General features: G+C 38.8%; 2 protein-coding genes across 2 annotated transcripts; both read right to left on the bottom strand.

The window, feature by feature from the left end:
• Positions 1–4,753: 4,753 nt before the first annotated feature.
• On the bottom strand, positions 4,754–16,878 carry LOC146695395 (multiple inositol polyphosphate phosphatase 1-like). The gene is made up of 5 exons (XM_085477526.1): positions 16,254–16,878; positions 15,981–16,175; positions 14,198–14,295; positions 11,802–11,932; positions 4,754–5,367 (listed from the first exon to the last, which is right to left on the bottom strand). The coding sequence occupies exons 1-5, from the start codon at positions 16,840–16,842 to the stop codon at positions 4,986–4,988; spliced, it is 1,395 nt and encodes a 464-aa protein (XP_085333652.1). The 5' UTR covers positions 16,843–16,878; the 3' UTR covers positions 4,754–4,985.
• A 1,765-nt stretch (positions 16,879–18,643) lies between these two features.
• On the bottom strand, positions 18,644–20,979 carry LOC146695396 (multiple inositol polyphosphate phosphatase 1-like). The gene is made up of 5 exons (XM_085477527.1): positions 20,309–20,979; positions 20,036–20,230; positions 19,684–19,781; positions 19,424–19,554; positions 18,644–19,198 (listed from the first exon to the last, which is right to left on the bottom strand). Exons 1-5 carry the CDS (start codon positions 20,886–20,888, stop codon positions 18,817–18,819), a joined length of 1,386 nt encoding a protein of 461 aa, XP_085333653.1. The 5' UTR covers positions 20,889–20,979; the 3' UTR covers positions 18,644–18,816.
• Between the last annotated feature and the right edge of the window lie 275 nt (positions 20,980–21,254).

A 21,254-nucleotide genomic window follows, 5' to 3' on the forward strand; every position in this document is an offset into this window, starting at 1 on the left:
AACTAGCCAGACATTTCTAAACCTTACAAAATATAAGCGTTAATTCAATTTTATTTATTTAGCGCCAAATCGCAACAACAGTCACTTTAATATTGTAAGAATACAGAGAAAACAGAGATAACCCCAACAAAGCAGATGTCCTACTATGAGCGAGCACTCTGCAACAGTGGGAAAGAAAAACTACATTTTAACAGGAAAAAAACTCTGGCATGCCAGGTTCAGAGAAGGGCAGCAATCTGCCACAACCGTTTTGGGGTGAGGGCAGGGAGACAGGACAAAAGACAACTTATCTAGCCATTACTATAAGCTTTATCAAAAAAGAAACTTTCAGGCTTAACCAGAGGCTGTATATCTGCCAAACCCAAAGTAGGAGCTGATCCCACAGAAGATGGGCCTGAAAGCTCGAGGCTCTGCCTTCACTCTACTTTTAAATACCCTAGAGTGAAGTGCTCTGTTGGAGTGATATGGTAATATGAGGTCCTTAATATAAGGTGGGACTTGACTATTCAAGATCTTTTATGTGAGAAGAAGGATTTTAAATAGATTCTAAAGTTCGCAACAACTAACTTTAGAAAAGAGTCGGTGAAGGGAAACCAGCATGGAAGAAATATGCTTTCTCTTTCTAGTCTCTGTCACTACTCTTGCTGCAGCATTTTGGATCAACTGCAGTCTTTTAGGGAGCTTTAGAACAACCTGATAATAGTGAATTTCTGTAGTCCATTTTAGAAGTAACAAATGTGGAAAGTAGTTTTAAAGCATCACTCTGAGGAAGGATGTTTTTATTTTAGAGACACTGCAAATGGAAAAGAGCAAGCATACCTATTTGTATAACATGCACACTGAAGGACATATCCTGATCATAAACAACTCCAATATTCATCTCAGTGTTAGTGGAGGTCAACGTAATCCCATCCAGAGTAAGTATCTAAGTAAGGAAGTTTCTAAGATTTTTAGGGTGAGTAAAATAACCTCAGTTTTATCTACATTTAGACACTGAAATATCCATGTCATTCAGGCCTATATGTCATTAAGACATTTCTGCAGTTTAACTAATTGTGTGTCATCTGGTTTCATGGATAGATAAAGCTTTATATCATCTGCATAACAATGAAAATGTATGCTATACCTTTAAATGATACTGTGTAAAGGAAACAAATATAATGTAAATAGAACTGGTCCCAGCATGGAATCCTGTGGAACTCCAGATTCAACAAAGTGCTGGAAATATTCCTGAGAGATTTTGGCCCTGATGGAGTTGTTGCACATCCATGATGCAAATCTCTTGTTCTACTACATTCCAAAGGTGCTCTATTAGATTACAAATAGACTATATTAACCAATAAATTTACAAGATTAGTGACATTCTGCTAGCACAATATTGCATTTTGTGTATCTTTCTTCAGTCTCAGATGACTGCAGGTTTCACCCAATCTTATAAACAGTACATTTGCATAATGACAACTCACCACGTCCAGATGAACAGAATCAACTTTTGGGGATGCATGATTGAACCTGCATCAAGACGTAACATGTAACTTGGTCAAGAGCAGTTTATGTTTAGCGTTTCAGTTTAAAATAGTCCTTTTTATTTTTCAGTATGGTCAAAGTACAGAATAAATTAAATTTATCATGAGAATGTTTAGGAAGTCAAATTAATGTAACTTTGATCTGGCAACAAACTAAAGTAACTTCCACGTCCCCTTCGTTAGAGCAAATTAGATCATATCTAAATTTAGACCGCGTTTAAAATTTAAAAGCAGGAATGTTGTTTGAAACTTTAATCAATCTAAACAATCTTTTTTACCTGAAATGTTAGTGAAAGATCAAAAGCAAATAAAATATTTTAACTAATGTATTTACAAGATTAATGATTTTTGCTAGCACGATGTTAAATATGGTTTGCCATACCTGCATTCTCTGACTGGGCGTTTAGATTTTGTTGTAAATTTATAGTACACCTATAAGATGAAACATTCCTTTAAACTGAATGCTTAAAATCAATGCTGAAATGATCCCCAGTTATTGCTATTTTAAGTAACAGTTTTGATCATTGCTTTTAATGTTATACTATGGATAATAAAGAAAAACATAATAGTCACTATATATTTAAGGTGTGTTCACTGATTTACACTTTTAACCTGTGCTCCAAAGAACAAGCAAGACCATGTTCCATTTTTAAAACTGCTGTTAGCTTCTGATTATGTTGAGTGGCACAGTTAATTTAATTTCCCTTTATTAGTCTGTTTTCACTTGTAAATTAGCTAGTTTTATTTCTGTTTATTTTATTTGTTTTTGTGGTCTGCAGGCTGGATGTGGCACCAAGGAAGTTAATCGCTGATATTAAATAATAATCCCAGTTATTAAAAAAATGTGCCACCACTTCATTGTCCATTCACAAAACCAAAAAGCATTTTCTGTACATTTGTATTTTCCTTATTTCATTGCTTAGATGAGTGCTACAGTATAGTTATTAGCAGATGCATCAGATGTCAGCAGAATGAGGCAAAAAATGAGAGCGACAGTAGGTTTGGCTAACAGCAGACTACTTGTTGAATACCAGTTGTCTTTAATGAGAGTTTGCTGAATGAATCCAAATGAGAAGCCTGTGCTATAGTACAAGTAACAGAGCAGGAAAAACAGATGCTGTTTTTTTACAGCTCTGTTAGTGGAGATCATCCATTTATATATCATGATAGACTGAAAGACTGAAAGATGGTTGTTGCTTCTGGATCTCAAATGTGAAGCCAGACTTGCTTAACACATGTATACGTGTATTTAAACATGTATTCTTCTAAATGGCCAGCAGGGAGCACTTCCTCTGGTGGCAAAAAGACTTGCAATTCTGAGAAAACAGCCATCAGCCTCCTTGCTCTGTGGCCTAAACACTCTGCTGATGACTGTATGTGTTCATTTGCCAGTGTGGGGATGAACAAAAAGTATTTGACCAGCATAATATAATCTGCAGTATGATCATTGCTTTAACCATGTAACAGATAGCTTTAAGATGGCCTTAAGATGTTATGCATACAGTTATTATGTTGACCTTGTATTTCAGGTGCAGTTATGACTATTTTATACACAATGCATATCTGTGCTTATTAAAGAGTTGGAGCTCGGTCAATTAATTGGGGGTTGGAAGCTTTGTTCGGCGCGATGTCCGGACAATCTATTGTGCAAGTGACTTGGAGCCATAGAAGGAATTGCAATACATGCTTACAAAACACTTATATATCAGATCATTTTATATTAAGGTTTTAGTAGAGGTTCTTGGTTAAAACATTTATTTAGTAGAAGACATACACATAGTCTCAGTGAGCTTCTGGTCTAGTGAAAGGTCAGAAGTGCAACAGGTGAATTGAGAAAGAGCATGTGAGGTCAACACATACACACACATTAGTTAGATTTATTTAGAGGAGAGATTAGTTATGTCTCGACAAGAAAGAGGAACAATTCACTTTAAGACAAGAACGGAAAGTACCAGCCATGAAAATAGAAGATGATCTTCTGGGTTAAAAGTCATTGTGGTGTTGATCTGATCTATGTATAAAATGTACCTGTGACGCATGAAGGGGCGTCAGTAAACAAACCCTGATGTTATAAAATAATTGTTTGTGCTTTAGTAAGTCGGAGATCACTTGCTGTCGGCGTACAGAGTGTTCTTCCCGCACAATGATTCATTAAAATCATTGTTTGACCAAGACCTTCTGGGCCAAGGGTGGTTTGTACTCTCCCTCCTCAATTGTGAACCTTAACACCAGTTTTAAGCCTTGCTGATAAGATAAAGTTTATTTTGTAAACTATGGTCATCATTAGAGCAAGAAAAGAGAATAAAACAGCATATGCTCATTGGTGAATGACTTGTCAATCATGATTTCTTGGCCAATGGCTGTACAGCGTCCTTCAGTTTTACAGTCTGATCTACCAAACCGTAGATCTAAAGCTCAGACCAAACCGTTGCAATGGGACTTCACTGTTGTGGCTTTGCCCAGCTTTTACACCGTCTATAGTTTTCCGTTGCAGAAGCATTATGTTGCTTTTCAGTGAAATAAAAATATGGCAATACAACAAAAAACAAACCACATCTGATGCTTTCCCATCACTAACAAGTGCCATTTTGCTTAATTTTACTGCAGCTGTTTCATTTTGTTTGTTGTACATTTCATGCACTCTTTGCACTTCTGTAATGACTGTTCCATGGACTGGACTATGACTGGATTGTATTGAAGACAACTTTAGAGAAGCTTTTCCTATGACATTTCCAATAGGCTAATAAGCTATGCCTAACTTTTCCTTCTGGCTACCCAAACATTCACCTTCTCATTTATGTCACAGTAAATATTTAATGTGTAGCTATCAAAATTACATTTTCCTTTATTTTGTCATTTAGAAATAAATTGTGATTTTGAAAAAAAAAAAGATGAACACAGTGTCCAACCTTTTTATTATTATTGTTTTTTGTTGTTGTTGTTTTTTAAATCAAACATACAGACATGTTCTCTTTTCATGGACAAGTGAATCTTGGGAGTGACCCCAATCCAAGAAGATGGTTCTTGCCCACAAATGGTAGTGCATTTAAAATAGTTTTTCACTGCTTTACCTTAAAAATAAGACAGAACACTGAGAAAAGTGAGTGACCTTATCTGCAAGTCATAAATGTTTACACTGGAAAAATGGATTATTTAATGAAAGCATTAGGTTGTGTAGTGATGATAGCGAATCTTGCAAAAAACAAAAAACAAAAACAAACCAAACCCAAAATGTTATATACTTTATTATAGCAGCGATAATACTGAAATGCTACAGGAACTTCAAATTCACTTTGTAGGTTTGGGTCTTTGGGTGTTTCAGAGACACTGGATTGCTAGAGTGAAAATCCTGTTCAGAAAGGCCGTGTTGAACAGTGAAATATTCATGGAATAACAGACACATTCTGACTAAGGTAATGCTTGTATAATGCCTTCTTTTCCAGAAAATACTGTGCTTGCCTAAACTTCAGCAGGCTGCTTGAACAGCTGACACTCAGTTTCAAAGTCGCAGCCTTGGAGCAGATCCCTGTAGTGCTGCAAGACATCCTGATAGAGCGGCATGGAGGCCTGATCAGCCAAACCGGGGAATGTTACAGGCTTCTCATTGAGCAGCGGCTGCAGTCTGAGGTCACCTCCCCCGCAATCATAAAGCACCAGGATCAAGTTAGCTGCATAGGGCAACATATGGCTTGTGCGAAAGGAACGGCGGGTCTGTGCAGCGAAGTTAGTTGAAGTCAGCGGTTCGCTGTCATTGAAGAAGCCCAGAAGGGTAAGCAGAGGCAGGAGGGTCTCTGCATGGCCCACCTGGACTGTCACAGCTTCAGCCACCTGCTGGCCTGACCTACAGAATACACAGTTTCAGTGTTGAAATATGAGAACTCAAACAGTCAGTTAATTGGTTTGTTGATTGCCACATGGACTCAGCATTTCTGACAGCCTGTGAACACCAGGTATCTATTAGGGATTGGCTGAGCTTATCAAATATGGGGATTGTGGGGTTATTACCATCTTCAAATACATTGAAGTGATTGACATTAATTTTTAACTGTAAATATGACTGTAGTTTCTAAATAGTTTTTAGAAATAGCATTTAATTAATTAAAAGTACATATCAGGGAGGAGCAGGAAATAGAAATTCCAGCTAGAAATGAAAACGAGTCAGAAGCAAAGGCAAGGCAAGGCAAGGCAAGTTTATTTGTATAGCACATTTCAACAACAAGGTGATTCAAAGTGCTTTATATACGACATTAGAAACAAAAACAAATAAAAAGCATGATTTAAAATTGATTAAAACAAGCAAACAAACAAACTAATTAACAAACAAACAAAACAGTATATAAAATCAAAACAGATAAAATCAGAACAATAGATAAAATCAGTAGTTAAATGTAAGTTTTGAAATTTAAGCTTAAAAGTGTGGATTTGGTGCTTTATTCAAATGCAGCTGAGAACAGGTGAGTCTTCAACCTGGATTTAAATAAACTGAGTGTTTCAGCTGATCTGAGGCTTTCTGGGAGTTTGTTCCAGATATAAGAAGCAGAAAAAGCTGAATGCAGCTTCTCCGTGTCTGGTTCTGACTCTGGGAACTGATAAAAGACCGGATCCAGATGACCTGAGGGATCTGGAAGGTTCATACTGGGTCAGGAGGTCATTGATGTATTTTGGTCCTAAACCATTCAGAGCTTTATAGGCCAGCATCAGAACTTTAAAGTCTATCCTCTGACGGACAGGCAGCCAGTGTAAAGACCTCAGAGCTGGACTGATGTGGTCCACTTTTTTGGTCTTAGTGAGGACTCGAGCAGCAGAGTTCTGAATGAGCTGTAGTTGTCTGACTGATTTTTTTAGGTAGACCTGTAAAGATGCTGTTACAGTAATCAAGCCTACTAAAGATGAATGCATGGACTAGTTTTTCCAGGTCCTGTTGAGACATCAGATCTTTTATCCTTGAAATATTCTTGAGGTGATAGTAAGCTGACTTTGTTATTGTCTTAATGTGTTTTTCTAAGTTTAGGTCTGCATCCATCACTACACCCAAATTTCTCGCCTGGTTTGTGGTTTTTAGATGTATAGATTGAAGTTCTCTGGTGACCTGTAATCGTTTTTCTTTGGCGCCAAAGACTATTACCTCAGTTTTGTTTTTGTTTAGCTGGAGAAAATTGTGGCACAGCCAGTCATTAATTTCCTCCATGCATTTACCAAGAGCCTGTACAGGGCCTCGGTCTCCTGGTGACATTGTGATATATACTTGTGTGTCATCTGCATAGCTGTGGTAGTTTATTTTGTTGTTCTTTATAATCTGTGCCAGTGGGAGCATGTAAATGTTAAACAGAAGGGGTCCCAAGATGGAACCTTGGGGAACTCCACATGTGATACTTGTCTGCTCAGATGTGAAGTTACCTATTGATACAAAGTATTTCCTGTTTTCTACGTATGTTTTGAACCAGTTTAGTACAGTTCCTGAAAGACCTGTCCAGTTCTCCAGTCGTTTGAGTAATATGTTGTGGTCAACTGTATCAAATGCTGCACTGAGATCCAGTAAAACTAAGACTGACATTTTTCCACTGTCTGTATTCAGACATATGTCATTGAACACTTTGGTCAGAGCGGTTTCAGTGCTGTGGTTCTGTCTAAAACCTGACTGGAAGGCATCGTAGCAATTATTCTGTTTTAAGAAGTAACTGAGCTGTTGAGAAACTGCTTTTTCAATGATCTTACTTAAAAATGGGAGATTTGAGATCGGCCTGTAGTTGTTCATTTGTGTCTTGTCAAGATTGTCCTTTTTCAGTATAGGTTTTATTACAGCAGTTTTTAGTGATTCTGGAAACACACCTGATAATAAAGAAAAGTTGACGATCTGTAACAGGTCTGACTGCAAAGTCTTTGAGACCTTTTTGAAAAAACTTGTTGGCAGGACATCTAAACAGCAGGAGGAGTTGTTCAGTTGACCTAAGATGTCCTCCAGGTCTTTGCTGTTAATAGGTTGAAACTGTTTCATGGTGTTTAAACAGTTTTTTGGTGGACACAGTACATATTCTGGATCTGCTGTTGATGTACCAATTGCTTGTCTAATTTTTTGGATTTTTTCTGTGAAGAATTTGGCAAAGTCATTGCAGGCCATGGTCGAATGAAGTTCAGCTGCCACTGACACAGGAGGGTTTGTTAGCCTGTCAACTGTAGAAAATAAGACCCGAGCATTATGACTGTTTTTAGTGATGATGTCAGAGAAGTAGGACCTCCTTGCACTCCTCAGTTGTAAATTATAATTGTGAAGTTTCTCTTTATAGATGTCATAATGAACTTGGAGGTTTGTTTTTCTCCATCTGCGCTCAGCTTTCCTACACTCTCTTTTTTCTTTTTTCACCAGTGTGGAGTTTCTCCATGGAGACTTTTTCCTTCCAGAGATAACCTTCACCTTAATGGGAGCAATTGGGTCCATGACATTTAACATGTTAGCATTGAAGCTATTGACGAGCTCATTGACTGACCCTCCGGAAAGGTCAGGTGTTAATGGGAAGACCTGGTTAAAAATTGCACTACTGTGTTCAGTTATACACCGTTTTGTGATCACTGTTGTTGATATATTTGTGTGGGCTGAGATTTTACTTTCAAAGAAAACACAGTAATGATCAGACAGGCCCACATCAGACACAGTAACCTCTGAAATGCTCAGGCCCTTGGAGGTCAGTAGGTCAAGAGTGTGTCCTCTATTATGTGTGGCCTCTGTTACATGCTGAGTCAGCCCAAAGTTGCCCAGAGTGTTACTCAGGTCTTTAGTCCCTTTGTCCTGAGGGTTGTCCACATGGATGTTAAAATCCCCAACAATAATTACACAGTCAAAATCAACACAGAGCACAGACAGCAGTTCACTGAGGTCATTAAAAAAGTCTGTGCAGTATTTGGGAGGCCTGTAAACATTAAGAAACACAACTTTGGATGGGGCCTTCAGCTGTAAAGCCACATATTCAAAAGACTGAAAACTTCCAGGAGATAGCTGCTTACATTGAAATGATTCATTAAATAAGACAGCAACCCCTCCTCCTCTCCTGCTCACCCTGACCTCACTGATAAAACTGTAGTTAGGAGGGGTCGTCTCGATGAGAACAGCTCCACTGTTACTTTGGTCCAACCAAGTTTCAGTTAAAAACATAAAATCAAGGCTGTGCTCAGTGATTAAATCATTAATTAAAAATGTTTTCCCAGCTAAAGATCTAATGTTTAATAAAGCCAACTTAAGTGTTTTAGAGGTATTACTTGTCCCCTCGTGTTTGGGAGCAGTCTGTGGCACACAAGGTATGTTTACTATGTTTAAAGATCTTTTAGAGTGCAGCTCTCTGTGTTTTGACCAGGCCACATGTCTCCTTCTGTCACCTAAAAGTACAGAAATTTTAAAACCTTCTAGTAAACAGGGTCCCAGCTTCTCCTGGAAAAAGTCGCCACTGCCATAATCCTCGCAGCCCGGACCCTCCACACATCACACATCAGACTGCGGAGACAGGGCATGAAGGTGGTAAGGAGGAACTAAGAGCAATGTGACTTCGATTGCTCTGTTGAGGGTGGGGCTCGATGGCGAACCTTTGGCCGCTCTGGTGGGGGGTTTATGGGGGACAAAAAGGGATTGGGCCGGGGGGTAGATCTGAGCCCAGCATTGACCCGCTTCATCATCTCCTCAGTGAATTTCAGGTGTGGGGAGGAGGGAGAAAGGGAGGGGGAGGAGGGTGATGGCCTGTCAGGGGTTTGGGGGACTGGGGAAGATTGTGGTCCCTGGTCCTGGTCGTTGGTGTTGTTGAGAGAATTGGAGGCAAATAGGGACCCCTCTTCTTGCCTCAGATGTCTCTCCTTTCTGAGGCTCTTCCCGGGTGGGGGCAGATGGAGCTCCTCCTCAAGGTTTCTGCTGGGCTTTGTCTGTTCTTGGAGTACTGTTTGTTCCTCTTTATGAGATAACTCCTCGTTTATCTCAGCCTTGGCACCAAGCACGGATGGATGACGTATGGAATAAAACAAGTTGGAGGTGAACAGTTTCACCCCTGACTTGTTAAAATCAAATCTATTTGCTTTAAACAGATGCCTGCGTTCCCAAAAAATATTAAAGTTGTTGATAAAATGCACTGAGTGGTCCGCACATGCTGATATAAGCCATTTATTCAGTGTAAACAACCTGCTGAATCTCTCGTCTCCTCCTCTGACGGGCGGTACAGGTCCACTGATGAATACAGCTGCATTCAGAGAGTTTACAGTATTTAGTAATCTAGTAAAGTCCCGTTTCAGAACCTCCGACTGTTGTTTGGACACATCGTTTGACCCTGTATGCAGAACAATGTTTGTCACAGTTGGACATTCATCTGCAATTTGAAGAATTCTCTCCTTCAGGTTGTTGACCATATCGTTAGGAAAGCAGAGGACTTTTCAAAGAGTTGTTAAAGATCTTTAACAACCAGATAATAGATTAGGGTTCATACATCTGTAACCTTTTTAACAGCTTACTCAAGATGACATTGCAAAAGTCCATTCATTCAAATTCATTGCTAAAAACAAGCCCCAGAAAGGAGGGCAAAGCCTTTGCTCACTCTGATGTTTTAAAACTCCCACAAATCTAGCTGGAGAAATACCCAATGTTGTTTTTATTGTCCTATTATCCTATGGATTAGAAAGACAAAACATAATGGTCATTATATATTTAAGGTGTGTTCACTGACTCACAGCTTTAACCTATGCTCTAAAGAACAAGCAAGGCCATGTTCCATTTTAAAAGCTGTTGTTAGCTTCTGATTATGCTCAGTGGCACAGTTACTTTAATTTCCCTTTATTAGTCTATTTTCACCAGTAAATTTGCTAGTTTTATTTAAAGAAATCAGTATTATTAGCCTAATATTTTCCAGTAAAGATGAAAGGCTTACATATATGCAACTCCTAAAAATAAACTTAACAAAAATTAAGAACAATGTTAATATTTTAGCTCATGTGGTCTGCAGGCTGGACGCCGCTCCAGGAAAGTTTTAATCCCAGTTATTAAAAATTCGAGTTCATAATGATTAAGTGCAACCTTTTCTATAGCTTACTCAAGATGACACTGCAAAATCCATTCATTTGAATTCATTGCTAAAACCGAGCCCGGTGAAGGAGGGCAAGGCCAGAATGTTCTAACTTTTACTAACGTTTCTCACTCTGATGTTTTAAAACTCCCACAAATCTCACTGGAGAACAACAAAATGTTGTTCTGCTGTTTTTTTGGTCTCAGAATTTCTGTGACAGATGACTGCAGTTGCTTGCACATTGTGCTTGGCTGAAAGGTACAACCCACAATCTGCTCACTCTGCAGTCACATTTTAAACAGTCAGAATCACCCACACACATGCTTTAACGGTGAGCGTGTAGTAAAGTTGTTCTCTTTTCAAAACGGGAACTTTACGATTGCATCCTTTCAACACATGTAACAACACAACCTGGGTTGGCTCTTCACTACTTACACTCAGTGGCTGGATTATTAGATACATTTGTTGCATTTTAACACCAATATCTAACTGGCCAATCACATGACAGCAACGTATTACATTTAGGTATTTATACATGGTGAATAACTAACCTTGAAGTCAATAAGCTACAGCAGCAGAAGACTACTGTTGCCAGCTAATAAAAAGAAACTGAGGCTACAAGTAATATGGATCTCAAAAAATGGACAACAGATAATTGGAAAACTGTGGCATGTTCAAATGTCTCTCAGCACAACGTAAGCATTGTTTAACACCGCAGCCTACCTTAGCCTCTGTACATATTTGTACATCTGATGGCTGCTCCCAGCCTATCTCAAATAATCTCAGACTAGTTGAATGAACAAGACAACTGGTTCATTCCACTCAAATGCACAATCATCAGATCTCAATTCAGTGGAGCAACTGACAAATATGCAGCAGTTGTATGATGCTTTAAGTCAGCATGTTTCCAGCACCTTGTTGAATCTATAGCTTCAAGGTTTAAGGAATTTCTAAAGGCCAATGGAGATGGGTGGGGGTGGGGGGTGTTCAACTTAACACAGTAAAATAGGAACTTTCCTAATAAAGTGGTCAGCGAGTGTATGCTAATGAGCCACACTTTTGAAATATAGCGAACACGAGCTCTGCTGTCTTTTGAGCTGATCCCACATACTGTAGTTCAGCTAAAATAATATCCAGCAAGTTTTGCTTCTGCCTGGATTCAGGGCTGAGCAGTGAGTCCTTTTCCCCCAAATATGTTTATTAACATGAGAAAAATATAGTGTAACACCATTTAAGGTTTGCTTACATGTTCTCTTTAGCTGCTTTTTCCAGACGGCTGAAAACATCATGGAAGAGAATGCAGCTTGACTTGCTGTTAATGTCGTAACCATAGCTTCTTTTCCAGAAGTGCTTCAGATCATTTGCATACTCCATTACCTGTTGAATAAGAAAGTCAGCGTCAATGCCAATTTTACTTATATAGCACATTTCATTACACATAAGCATGGGCTTATTGTAAAAGTTGAAAAAAATAAAAAGTCTAAGGCAATAAAAACAGCAAAACAAAACTGTAAAAAGGAATGAAATACAAGTTAACATTTACAGGCATGCAGACACACACACAGTTATTAAGTGTAAGGCTGTTAGAATAAAGAACGTTTTGAGTTTGATTTCGAATGTGAAGCTTTAATTGGCCTTAGCTTGGTTCACAGGACAGCACTACAGTAACTAAAAGCAACCTCAGCACACTTAGGTGTAGCTCTGGGAACAGTTAACAGATCTGATAACCTGAGAGATCTAATTGGGTTACAGACAGTGAACAAGTCAGAAATGTCCTGGGGAGTCAAACTATTGAATCCTTCATAAACTAACAGAAGGATTTTAGAGGTAATTCTATATCAAACTGAGAGCTAATGCAATGACGTCAACGCTGCGGTAATACTACAAACACAAAATTAGTCTATGTGCAAATCTGGCATGACTAAACAAAAAGGATAGAAACCTGCTGATCGTTCACTGTGCAGGTGACAGTTCAGGCTTTCTGAGATCAGATTGCAACATAAGACACAGGAATCTCTTTGTGAGGTGAAGTACAGGACACATTGGCAGGATCTTTCTCTAATCTGAAGCTTGTCTCTTTATTTGTTTCTACTTATTTATTCATAAAACAGACTGTGCACATGAAATGCAACAGCTGTGATACAGGGTATTTCATTTAATTTGGCTGGTTTTCTTCTTGTTGTCTAGTTATTTGGTGAATTGGAACAAAATTTGGCAAATTACTGCCACCAACTGGACAAACTTGTTATAGTTTTATTATTCTAGTAGTTGGGGTGTTTGTCCCTTCAGTTAAGGGTAAGAGAGTCAGCTCACAATAATTTATTTTTAATAAAGTGACAGAAAGTTTGCACTTGTAAAGAATTTTATTTAATGATGCTCAGGATGATTCTTATGTTGTTCATTATTTTGTTTTCACCTATGCGTACGCTCTTGTGTGTTTTCAGCCTTGTGTTTTCAGCCTTGGGGCGACCGTGGCTCAGGGGTTGGGAAGCGTATCTGTAACCGGAAGGTTGCCGGTTCGATCCCTGGGCTCTCTGTCCTGGTCGTTGTGTCCTTGGGCAAGACACTTTACCCTACCGCCTACTGGTGTTGGCCAGAGGGGCCGATGGCGCGATATGGCAGCCTCGCTTCTGTCAGTCTGCCCCAGGGCAGCTGTAGCTACAACTGTAGCTTGCCTCCACCAGTGTGTGAATGCGAGAGTGATTGAATAGTGGCATTGTAAAGCGCTTTGGGTGCCTTGAAAAGCGCTATATAAATTCAATCCATTATTATTATTGTGTTTTAGTTTTAGTTGTATTCCCGTGTGGTCCTCAGGTCAGGTTGTCAAATCTCCATCTAAGTTTGGTTGTGGTTGTGACTGTGTTACTTCCTGTTTTATTTTGGTAGTGTCTTGTCTCTTGTGTCTGTATTAAGTTTTACTTCCCTGTTTGTTCCCTATCACCTATAGGGCTATACTAATGAAACTACATGATAAACATTTAGAAAAGTTACAGAAAAGATTCTGTTTAATCATTGCTCAGACTTTCTTGTAATTATAAGTTTAGAATATAAAACTTTAATTAATTCACACAAAATTGCCTTGCACTTTGGTGTGGCATGAATGGCAGTGGGTGGAGGTCTTTATTAGTTGGAAAAGCTGTAAAATTTTATACACTCCTTAATATTTTCCAAAACTGTCCATTGGAGTCTTTCCTGGGCTGATTCTGGCCCTCAAAATGTTTGACACTCCTGTTTTAGAGTTTTCTGTCAACTTATTCACTGACTGAATTTTAAATATCTTTTAGATTCTTTGGACTTCCTGTACTGAGTGCATTAAAGGCTGATTGCCTGAGATTAGGTCCTACATCTGCAACAGAAGCTCTATTCAATCAGTAATACATCATTTATCTCTGTGTGTATGTGCTTGATAGCACCCTTAGTAAGAAAAAAATATGGCCTGTAAATAAATTGCCACAGTCTACAAAAATTAAAAGTACTGTGGACATTTCTGAAACTGGAAACATTGTAATCGGGGGTGGGGTGGGGTGGGGGGTGGGGGTGGGGGGGTCCATCATGCTTTCCCTACTGTGATACACGACTCAAAGTTAATCTGAAGCACATATTACTGCTTTATCACAATGTGCAACCCTATTCCTGTGTCACCTGTGCATCGACCTCGTCGTAGAGACGACACCATGGAGAGTTCACAGTCTTGATGGCAAACTCATACGCACACAAATAAAATGCAGCTTCGGCCATATCTGCAGGAAAAAGATTAAAACAAAATGTTAACAGTCAGTGAAATCACAGCAGTCAGGAAGCTGTTAGAAAAACAGAACTGAAAGCAGGAAGCGACATATTAAAAATCTTAGGAGCATGGTATGTGTTGCATTTTCTTTATACAACTTTAAGTATGGAAGAAAATCCTGAAATTAGGTAAAAGTTCCAATTTATTTGGGTAATAAAGACAACAAATAATGGAATGGAGAATGGAGTAGTATTTGAAAGACACCATTAAAAGTACAAAAGTACAAATAAACATAATTTAATATATATTACATATATTTTGATAGTTTAATATATATTATATTAGGTAGTTCATTTAAATGGTAACAAATCTAGGAATCAAAGATCATTTCAGAGGTTTAAAAGATTCTCTTTTTTGTAACAAGATGTATACATATTTGGCTTTTTGGAGCATGTAATAAATTTCTGTTTACAACTCAGAAATATCTGAAAAGAACTCCTAAAATATATAATATGATAAAACATGTTAGAGGTAAAAAAAAAAAAAAGGTTGAAAAGTATTATTTCAGTATTTTCTTTTCACATTTCATGTATAATGAAGATGTGAGAGTTAAAAAAGCACAACGCTTCTCTGTGAAATATGGAAATGAACTTTCCAACACTCATGCTGTTTCAAAGCCACAGCTGAATGTTGTCGAAAGCTGCACGTTCCTAAACCGCACCAAGCAGACAAACTTCTACTATCAGCATTAACGCTGAGTGAACTTGCAGTATTATTGTTATTATGTTTGAAAACAGCTCCATCTACTGTGCAAATATCTGCTGTAAGAAGCCCAGTGACACGCCATAAGCAGAATTTCAGAAGTTTTTATTTTAAAATGTTTGGTAATAATTTAGTAATAATTATTGGTGAAATGTAGAAAGTGTTCAATTGTTAAACCCGTGAAGCCAAGATGTGACAAAATTATCAAATAAATGTGTTAATAGACCAACTAGAAATTGTAAATAATAACACACCAGCTATTTCACGGATAAATAATAGAGCCTCTGTCTGTCTGTTCTACATCTAACTCAAAAGCTTTCAGCTGATCTACTTTAAAACACAGTGACTTTAATCCTTGGGAAGTGCACTACTAAGCTGGTGTCATTCTAAGGAGTGACAGATTAATTTTTGTGGCCACACACCTCTGTGGCAATATAAAGATGTCACCAGCTACAATGAGGGTAGTTTATAAATCAACTTTCACTGACTGTGAGATCTAACTTTGCTGTTAAAGACATGCCTGTAACAGTTAGACCCACAGTGGTAACACATATTAACATAACAAGCGGTAGACTTACGAAACCAAAGCGGCCAACTGATGTTTAAGTTGTGAAATGTGCATCACGTATGGTTTTTGACAGTTTCATTACTTGTGAATTCATGTGGGGGAAAAAAAAGTCTACTGCGTCTACTGCAAGTTCTTTGAGCTTGCACTGTGTAACGTGGCACAAAGAAATCCTGCACAATATTAACCTACTATATAAACATATATCTACTGTCATATTTAGGTGTTCTGTACTCTAATCAGCTGTAATCAAGTGGTACTCTATATCTATCTATCTATCTATCTATCTATCTATCTATCTATCTATCTATAGCTTAATCTGATTATATGTAATGCTCTCAAAATGATGGATATGATAATACACCACTAACCATCTGTGATTGCACTGTATGGGATGTTGAGGATGTCTGCGATCTTCTGCTGGACCCTCCTCATCTCTGGCCCTTGCTTGAACTTCTCCACCTCTGTCACAGCTGATGGGTTGTTATCAACTTCCTCCAAAAACCTGGTGCATTTATCAAAAAACCTCATGAGAGCGTCATTCACCGCGTGATCAAACTCCATATCTGCACAGAGGAAAGCAACAGATTATAATGAGCAACAGGTTATGCATAAAGGGGCCATCATAATAATCATGGTCGTACCTTTAATATGCCACAGTTCTGTTAGTCCTGCCTTGAAGGACAGTGTGCTGTTGACACACCTGTGCTTTGAGCTGGTTATGAATTTGATGAATCCACCTCGAAGCTTCTCCTCTGAAATCAGTGAGGGGAACAGCTTTGACAGCCTGACAGCCAGGTGTTTGTGATCATTCACACCTTTCTGGACGAGTCGTCCGTCCATGTCCTCGGTGTACCACATCCTCCACTGGTTTTGCAGTTCACGCAGCCAGTTCCTGTTGGAAACATTGCTGCCCTGAACCACGTCGTAAAGCTTCTTCATCTTCTTGACGTTTTTTGTGGTCGGGTATCTGGTTCCGTGCCTTATTACGGCTGTCAGATGGATTTGGCGACATTGTGCAGACGGAGGCTGTAAAATTGATCTGTTTACAGCAAGTATGTCCTCTATGAGATACGGGTTCACTTCCTCATACCTTCCTTTCGTGCTGAAATATTTGGCGATTGCTGGGATCTCTGGGTTCTCCTCTGGATTCACGTCGGTACAAAAACAGCTGGAAATACCGGTTATGATGGTAAAATAAAAAACTGCGCTTTTCCTTAAAGCGGTCGTCATGATGGGTTACTTGTGAGGCCGTGCGCAGACCCGAGAATGACGTCGATCATGTGGGACTGTCCAACCAATGCCTTGTAGGGGGAACGATACGAAAATGACAAGCTCTGCTTGTTTATTAATATTCATGGTGATCGTATAATTTCTGAAAGTGACTGTCCGTCGGTTTCCAAAAGTTATTTGATACTTTGAGGAATATTTTGGGTTTTTTTAAAAAAATTGATTTGATAAAAGTAGCTTACTGTTTCACACTAAAGCTTTTGAAGCATGACTACGAGGCATGACTTTTTGGGGCACATCACCCTGATCTGAAGTGCTAGAGTTTTCTCTTCTTGCCACTTAATTAGATTAAAATGATTAAAATGAAATTCTAAACTCTTCATTAACTCCTTTATTTAGGAATGTAGCAGGAGCAAATGATTAGTAAATAATGGTAATGTGTTAAAAATCTCTTAACATCATCAATTAAAAAGGGTTTTCTATAAACAAAAGACAGTTGTCTGCACACACAAACCCACAGATTTGCATCATTGTATCTTCCCTCAGCGTTAGTGCACTGTAATGGAGATCAGAGATTCAGCTTACTGAAAGTCTACACATGTTTTATTGTTTATTGAATTCTTTATTGAGCTTAGCTCATATTTTGGAGGATTGTTTAGGTGACAGTTCGTGGTTGGTTGGTGTTGATGTGTTTTTCAGAGAAGCCTGTTATTTATTCATAAAAATCACACAATAGCACGTGGATTTTATTTATCAGCTTTTTGCCTCTTTTTCAAAAACTTGATGCCACCTCTAGTCAAATATTTAAGCAGTTTGAATATGATGCAAAACATAGCATGCAAAATAGGTTTGCCGTGAAATCTCACCTTAAACATTTGCATCATTGAAACTGCATGTTGTAACAACAGCTGTTTGTTTAGAGAAGAACAGTAATTATTAGCTTCACCACTGCAGTGGTACCTTAAGTCATCAGTCACTATTTAAATGACACTCCACACCAGAGCCGCTTATTCCCAGATTGTGTTGTAATTTAAAAAACAAAAACATAAACAAATGACGACAACAACAACAACAAAACAAGCTACTTAAGCTGTTAAGTAAGATTTTGGATTTAAGATATAAATTTTTTAATGTGCACACCTCTCTGACTTCCCCAAATAGCTCTGTGAGGGTGTGACATTACTTGAAATTAAAGTCATTTGTGTCAGTAGTGAGTGAAATATGTGAATGTTTGTCTTCTTGGCAGTGACACACCCACAGCCTTGCACTTTTTTTTAATGTAATATACACTGCCTGTTGCCAATGGCATCAGCAAAGGCAGATGCTGGAGTAAGCAAACAACGGTTATTAATTATTGTTGGTGTGTGTCACATCATCACAAATCACTGAAACACAGGCTCTAATCACATAAATCAAGCATGGGAAGCAGAACTGAGACATCATTTGCGAAATACTTTCATGTGTGTTGCCAAAATATGTGTGTGTCTGCATGCTAGGTGTGGTGGTGGGGGATGGGGAGAGTGTCTTCTCCCTTGCCAGGGAATAAATAAGCAAATAAATAATAAATACATTTAAAAAAAAGACATTATCTTCTGCTATTGTTAACCTTTATGCTGGATTTATGACTCCACAGATGCGAACTCCTCTAATGCAAAAATGTCTTATTATTATTTAGTTTTGAATGAATCATATACCATCGGCAATCATGGAAGCTTATAACTACTTAAAGGTTTTTGGGTTTTTTTTCTATAAAAGAAGATTTCTTGAACATTTCGTTAAACAAATTAATAGAAATAAAACAGAGCATATTTGTCCATTTATTTCTTTAATGTCAGAGCTTAAGAAAAGATGGTCATCGCTTCAAGATGGAACACTTAGAAATAAAAGCTTTTTCAGCCAGTTGCGTTTTTACTGTAGGAGCCTATCATTTATTCCACTGTGGAAAAATGAAATAACAAGACCTCTGTTAATATCTGCCTAAACTTCAGCAGGCTGCTTGAACAGCTGACACTCGGTTTCAAAGTCGCAGCCTTTGAGCAGATCACTGTAGTGCTCTAAGACATCTCGATAGAGCGGCATGGAAGACCGATTAGTCAAACCGGGGAAAGTTACAGGCTTCTCATTGAGCAGCGGCTGTAGTCTGAGGTCACCTCCCCCGCAGTCAGAGAGCACCAGGACCAAGTTAGCTGCATAGGGCAACATGTGAGTGGTGCGGAATGAGCGATGGGCCTGTGCAGCATAGTTGGTTGATGTCAGCGGTTCGCTGTCCTTGAAGAAGCCCAGAAGGGTAAGCAGAGGAAGAAGGGTGTCTGCATGGCCCACCTGGACTGTCACAGCTTCAGTCACCTGCTGTCCCAACCTGCCGCACAGAGGAGAAAGAAAGTTTAAAATTAGCTACAGTTCCTGCTGTAAATCTGAAGATAAACTGTAAAGAAAACACAAAAAGCGGGACTCTGGAGTCCATCCCAATGCCATATAAAATTGTCCTTTGATGAATGGTTTCTAGTTATGTAAACATAATTGTTTCATGTATTTCTTTAATCAAGGGCATCAAAAACCTACAGGTTATTAAAAGTTCACCTACTTATTCTGAGTGGCCGTCTTGTCCATTCGGCTAAACACGTCATGAAATAGGATACAGCTTGCCTTGCTGTTAATATCATGACCATAGCCTCTTTTCCAGAATTCCCTTAGGTCACTTGCATACTCAATAACCTGTTAAACCAGATAAATGCTCAAAATTGAAACAAGATGTTCAACTGTTTAAACCACAAAAGATTCTTCTGGCTTCTCTAACAACCTCATAAACATCTGCACTTAATATATCTGATGGCTATCTCCTACCTTTGCATCGTCCTCGTCAAAGAGCTCACACCAGGGGGACTTCACTGACCTAATTGCAAATTCGTAGGCACACAAGTAAAATGCAGCCTCAGCCACATCTGCAAGATAAATGTTAAGTGGTTCAGTAACACAGGCTGTTCAAACATGGATTCTTCTCTTCCAGAGAGGTGGCATCCTCACAAAATGAACTAGGAAGCGTTTAGAGAGCATCCTTCATCTGACTGCTCAGAATGAAGTTAACACTGAAGCACCTTAGATGTAAGATATATGATATTATAAATAAGGCATTGCTCTGTTAATACAGATAATAAGAGTGCAGATAATACACTCAGTCTGGTTTTGTAGATACAACCGTATGTGATGGAACTGTATGGGACGTTGAGGATGTCTGCGATCTTCTGCTGGACCCTCCTCATCTCTGGCCCTTGCTTGAACTTCTCCACCTCTGTCACAGCTGATGGGTTGTTATCAACTTCCTCCAAAAACCTGGTGCATTTATCAAAAAACCTCATGAGAGCGTCATTCACCGCGTGATCAAACTCCATATCTGCACAGAGGAAAGCAACAGATTATAATGAGCAACAGGTTATGCATAAAGGGGCCATCATAATAATCATGGTCGTACCTTTAATATGCCACAGTTCTGTTAGTCCTGCCTTGAAGGACAGTGTGCTGTTGACACACCTGTGCTTTGAGCTGGTTATGAATTTGATGAATCCACCTCGAAGCTTCTCCTCTGAAATCAGTGAGGGGAACAGCTTTGACAGCCTGACAGCCAGGTGCTTCAGCTCATCCACACCTTTCTGGACGAGTCGTCCGTCCATGTCCTCAGTGTACCACATCCTCCACTGGGTCTGCAATTCGTGCAGCCAGCTCTGTTCTCCTGAGGCATTGTGCAGGATCATGTTATAGAGCTGCTGCATCTCCTTAATATTTTTGGTCGTCGGGTATCTTGTGCCATGTCTTATTATGGCTGTCAGATGAATTTGTTGACATTCATCCAGTGGAGGCTGTAAAATTGACCTGTTTACAGCAAGTATGTCCTCTCTGAGATACGGGTTAACCTCCTCGTACCTCCCTTTCGTGTTGAAATATTTGGCGATTGCTGGTATATTAGCCTCATCTTCGAACGTCACGTAATTAGATAAAAACCCAGAGGTGTAAAAAACATAAAACACTATAAATTTCCAAAGAAAAGTCAGCATGATGCACGTTTGAAGAGAGCAAAAAAATAAAAAATCAATGTGACGCCATCAGAAATAGGACAGAGCAAAGTCCAGTGCAGTTTATTTACCCTGATTTCCTCAGAACACATGTTCCAATTCCAAGGACTTTCCATTCCCCTTTGACTTCCCGAGTCCCTTCCAGTCATTACTGATGTGTCACTGTTTCTTTGTCTTTCATAATTATAATTCATTAAATACTCCTCCAGTACTTGTCACTAGATATTTTCATTTCAGTTTTGAACAAACAGGAAATGAAAACATATTTAACGTGAAAGGTTGGGCATGTTTGTTGATGTTTTTATGACTTCTTGGTGCCCAGTATGCTTTGCATTATACAAATTAGGG

Source organism: Copadichromis virginalis, linkage group LG13 (assembly GCF_057382275.1).
Source record: "Copadichromis virginalis isolate Kocher_CV1m ecotype Utaka linkage group LG13, C_Virginalis_male_GT1.1, whole genome shotgun sequence".
In the NCBI taxonomy this organism is placed as follows: Eukaryota; Metazoa; Chordata; class Actinopteri; order Cichliformes; family Cichlidae; genus Copadichromis; species Copadichromis virginalis.

Bases quoted from the DNA above. Each gene is read 5' to 3' on its own strand.
- LOC146695395 (XM_085477526.1), bottom strand. From the start codon at position 16,842: ATGACGACCGCTTTAAGGAAAAGCGCAGTTTTTTATTTTACCATCATA. The intron at 14,296-15,980 runs GTTAGTGGTGTA...TTTTTCCTGCAG, and splicing joins ATACAGTGCAATCACAGATG to ATATGGCCGAAGCTGCATTT. The intron at 5,368-11,801 runs GTAAGCAAACCT...TGTATTCTGTAG, and splicing joins AAAGCAGCTAAAGAGAACAT to GTCAGGCCAGCAGGTGGCTG.
- LOC146695396 (XM_085477527.1), bottom strand. From the start codon at position 20,888: ATGCTGACTTTTCTTTGGAAATTTATAGTGTTTTATGTTTTTTACACC. The intron at 19,782-20,035 runs GTTGTATCTACA...TTTATCTTGCAG, and splicing joins ATACAGTTCCATCACATACG to ATGTGGCTGAGGCTGCATTT. The intron at 19,199-19,423 runs GTAGGTGAACTT...TCTGTGCGGCAG, and splicing joins AAGACGGCCACTCAGAATAA to GTTGGGACAGCAGGTGACTG.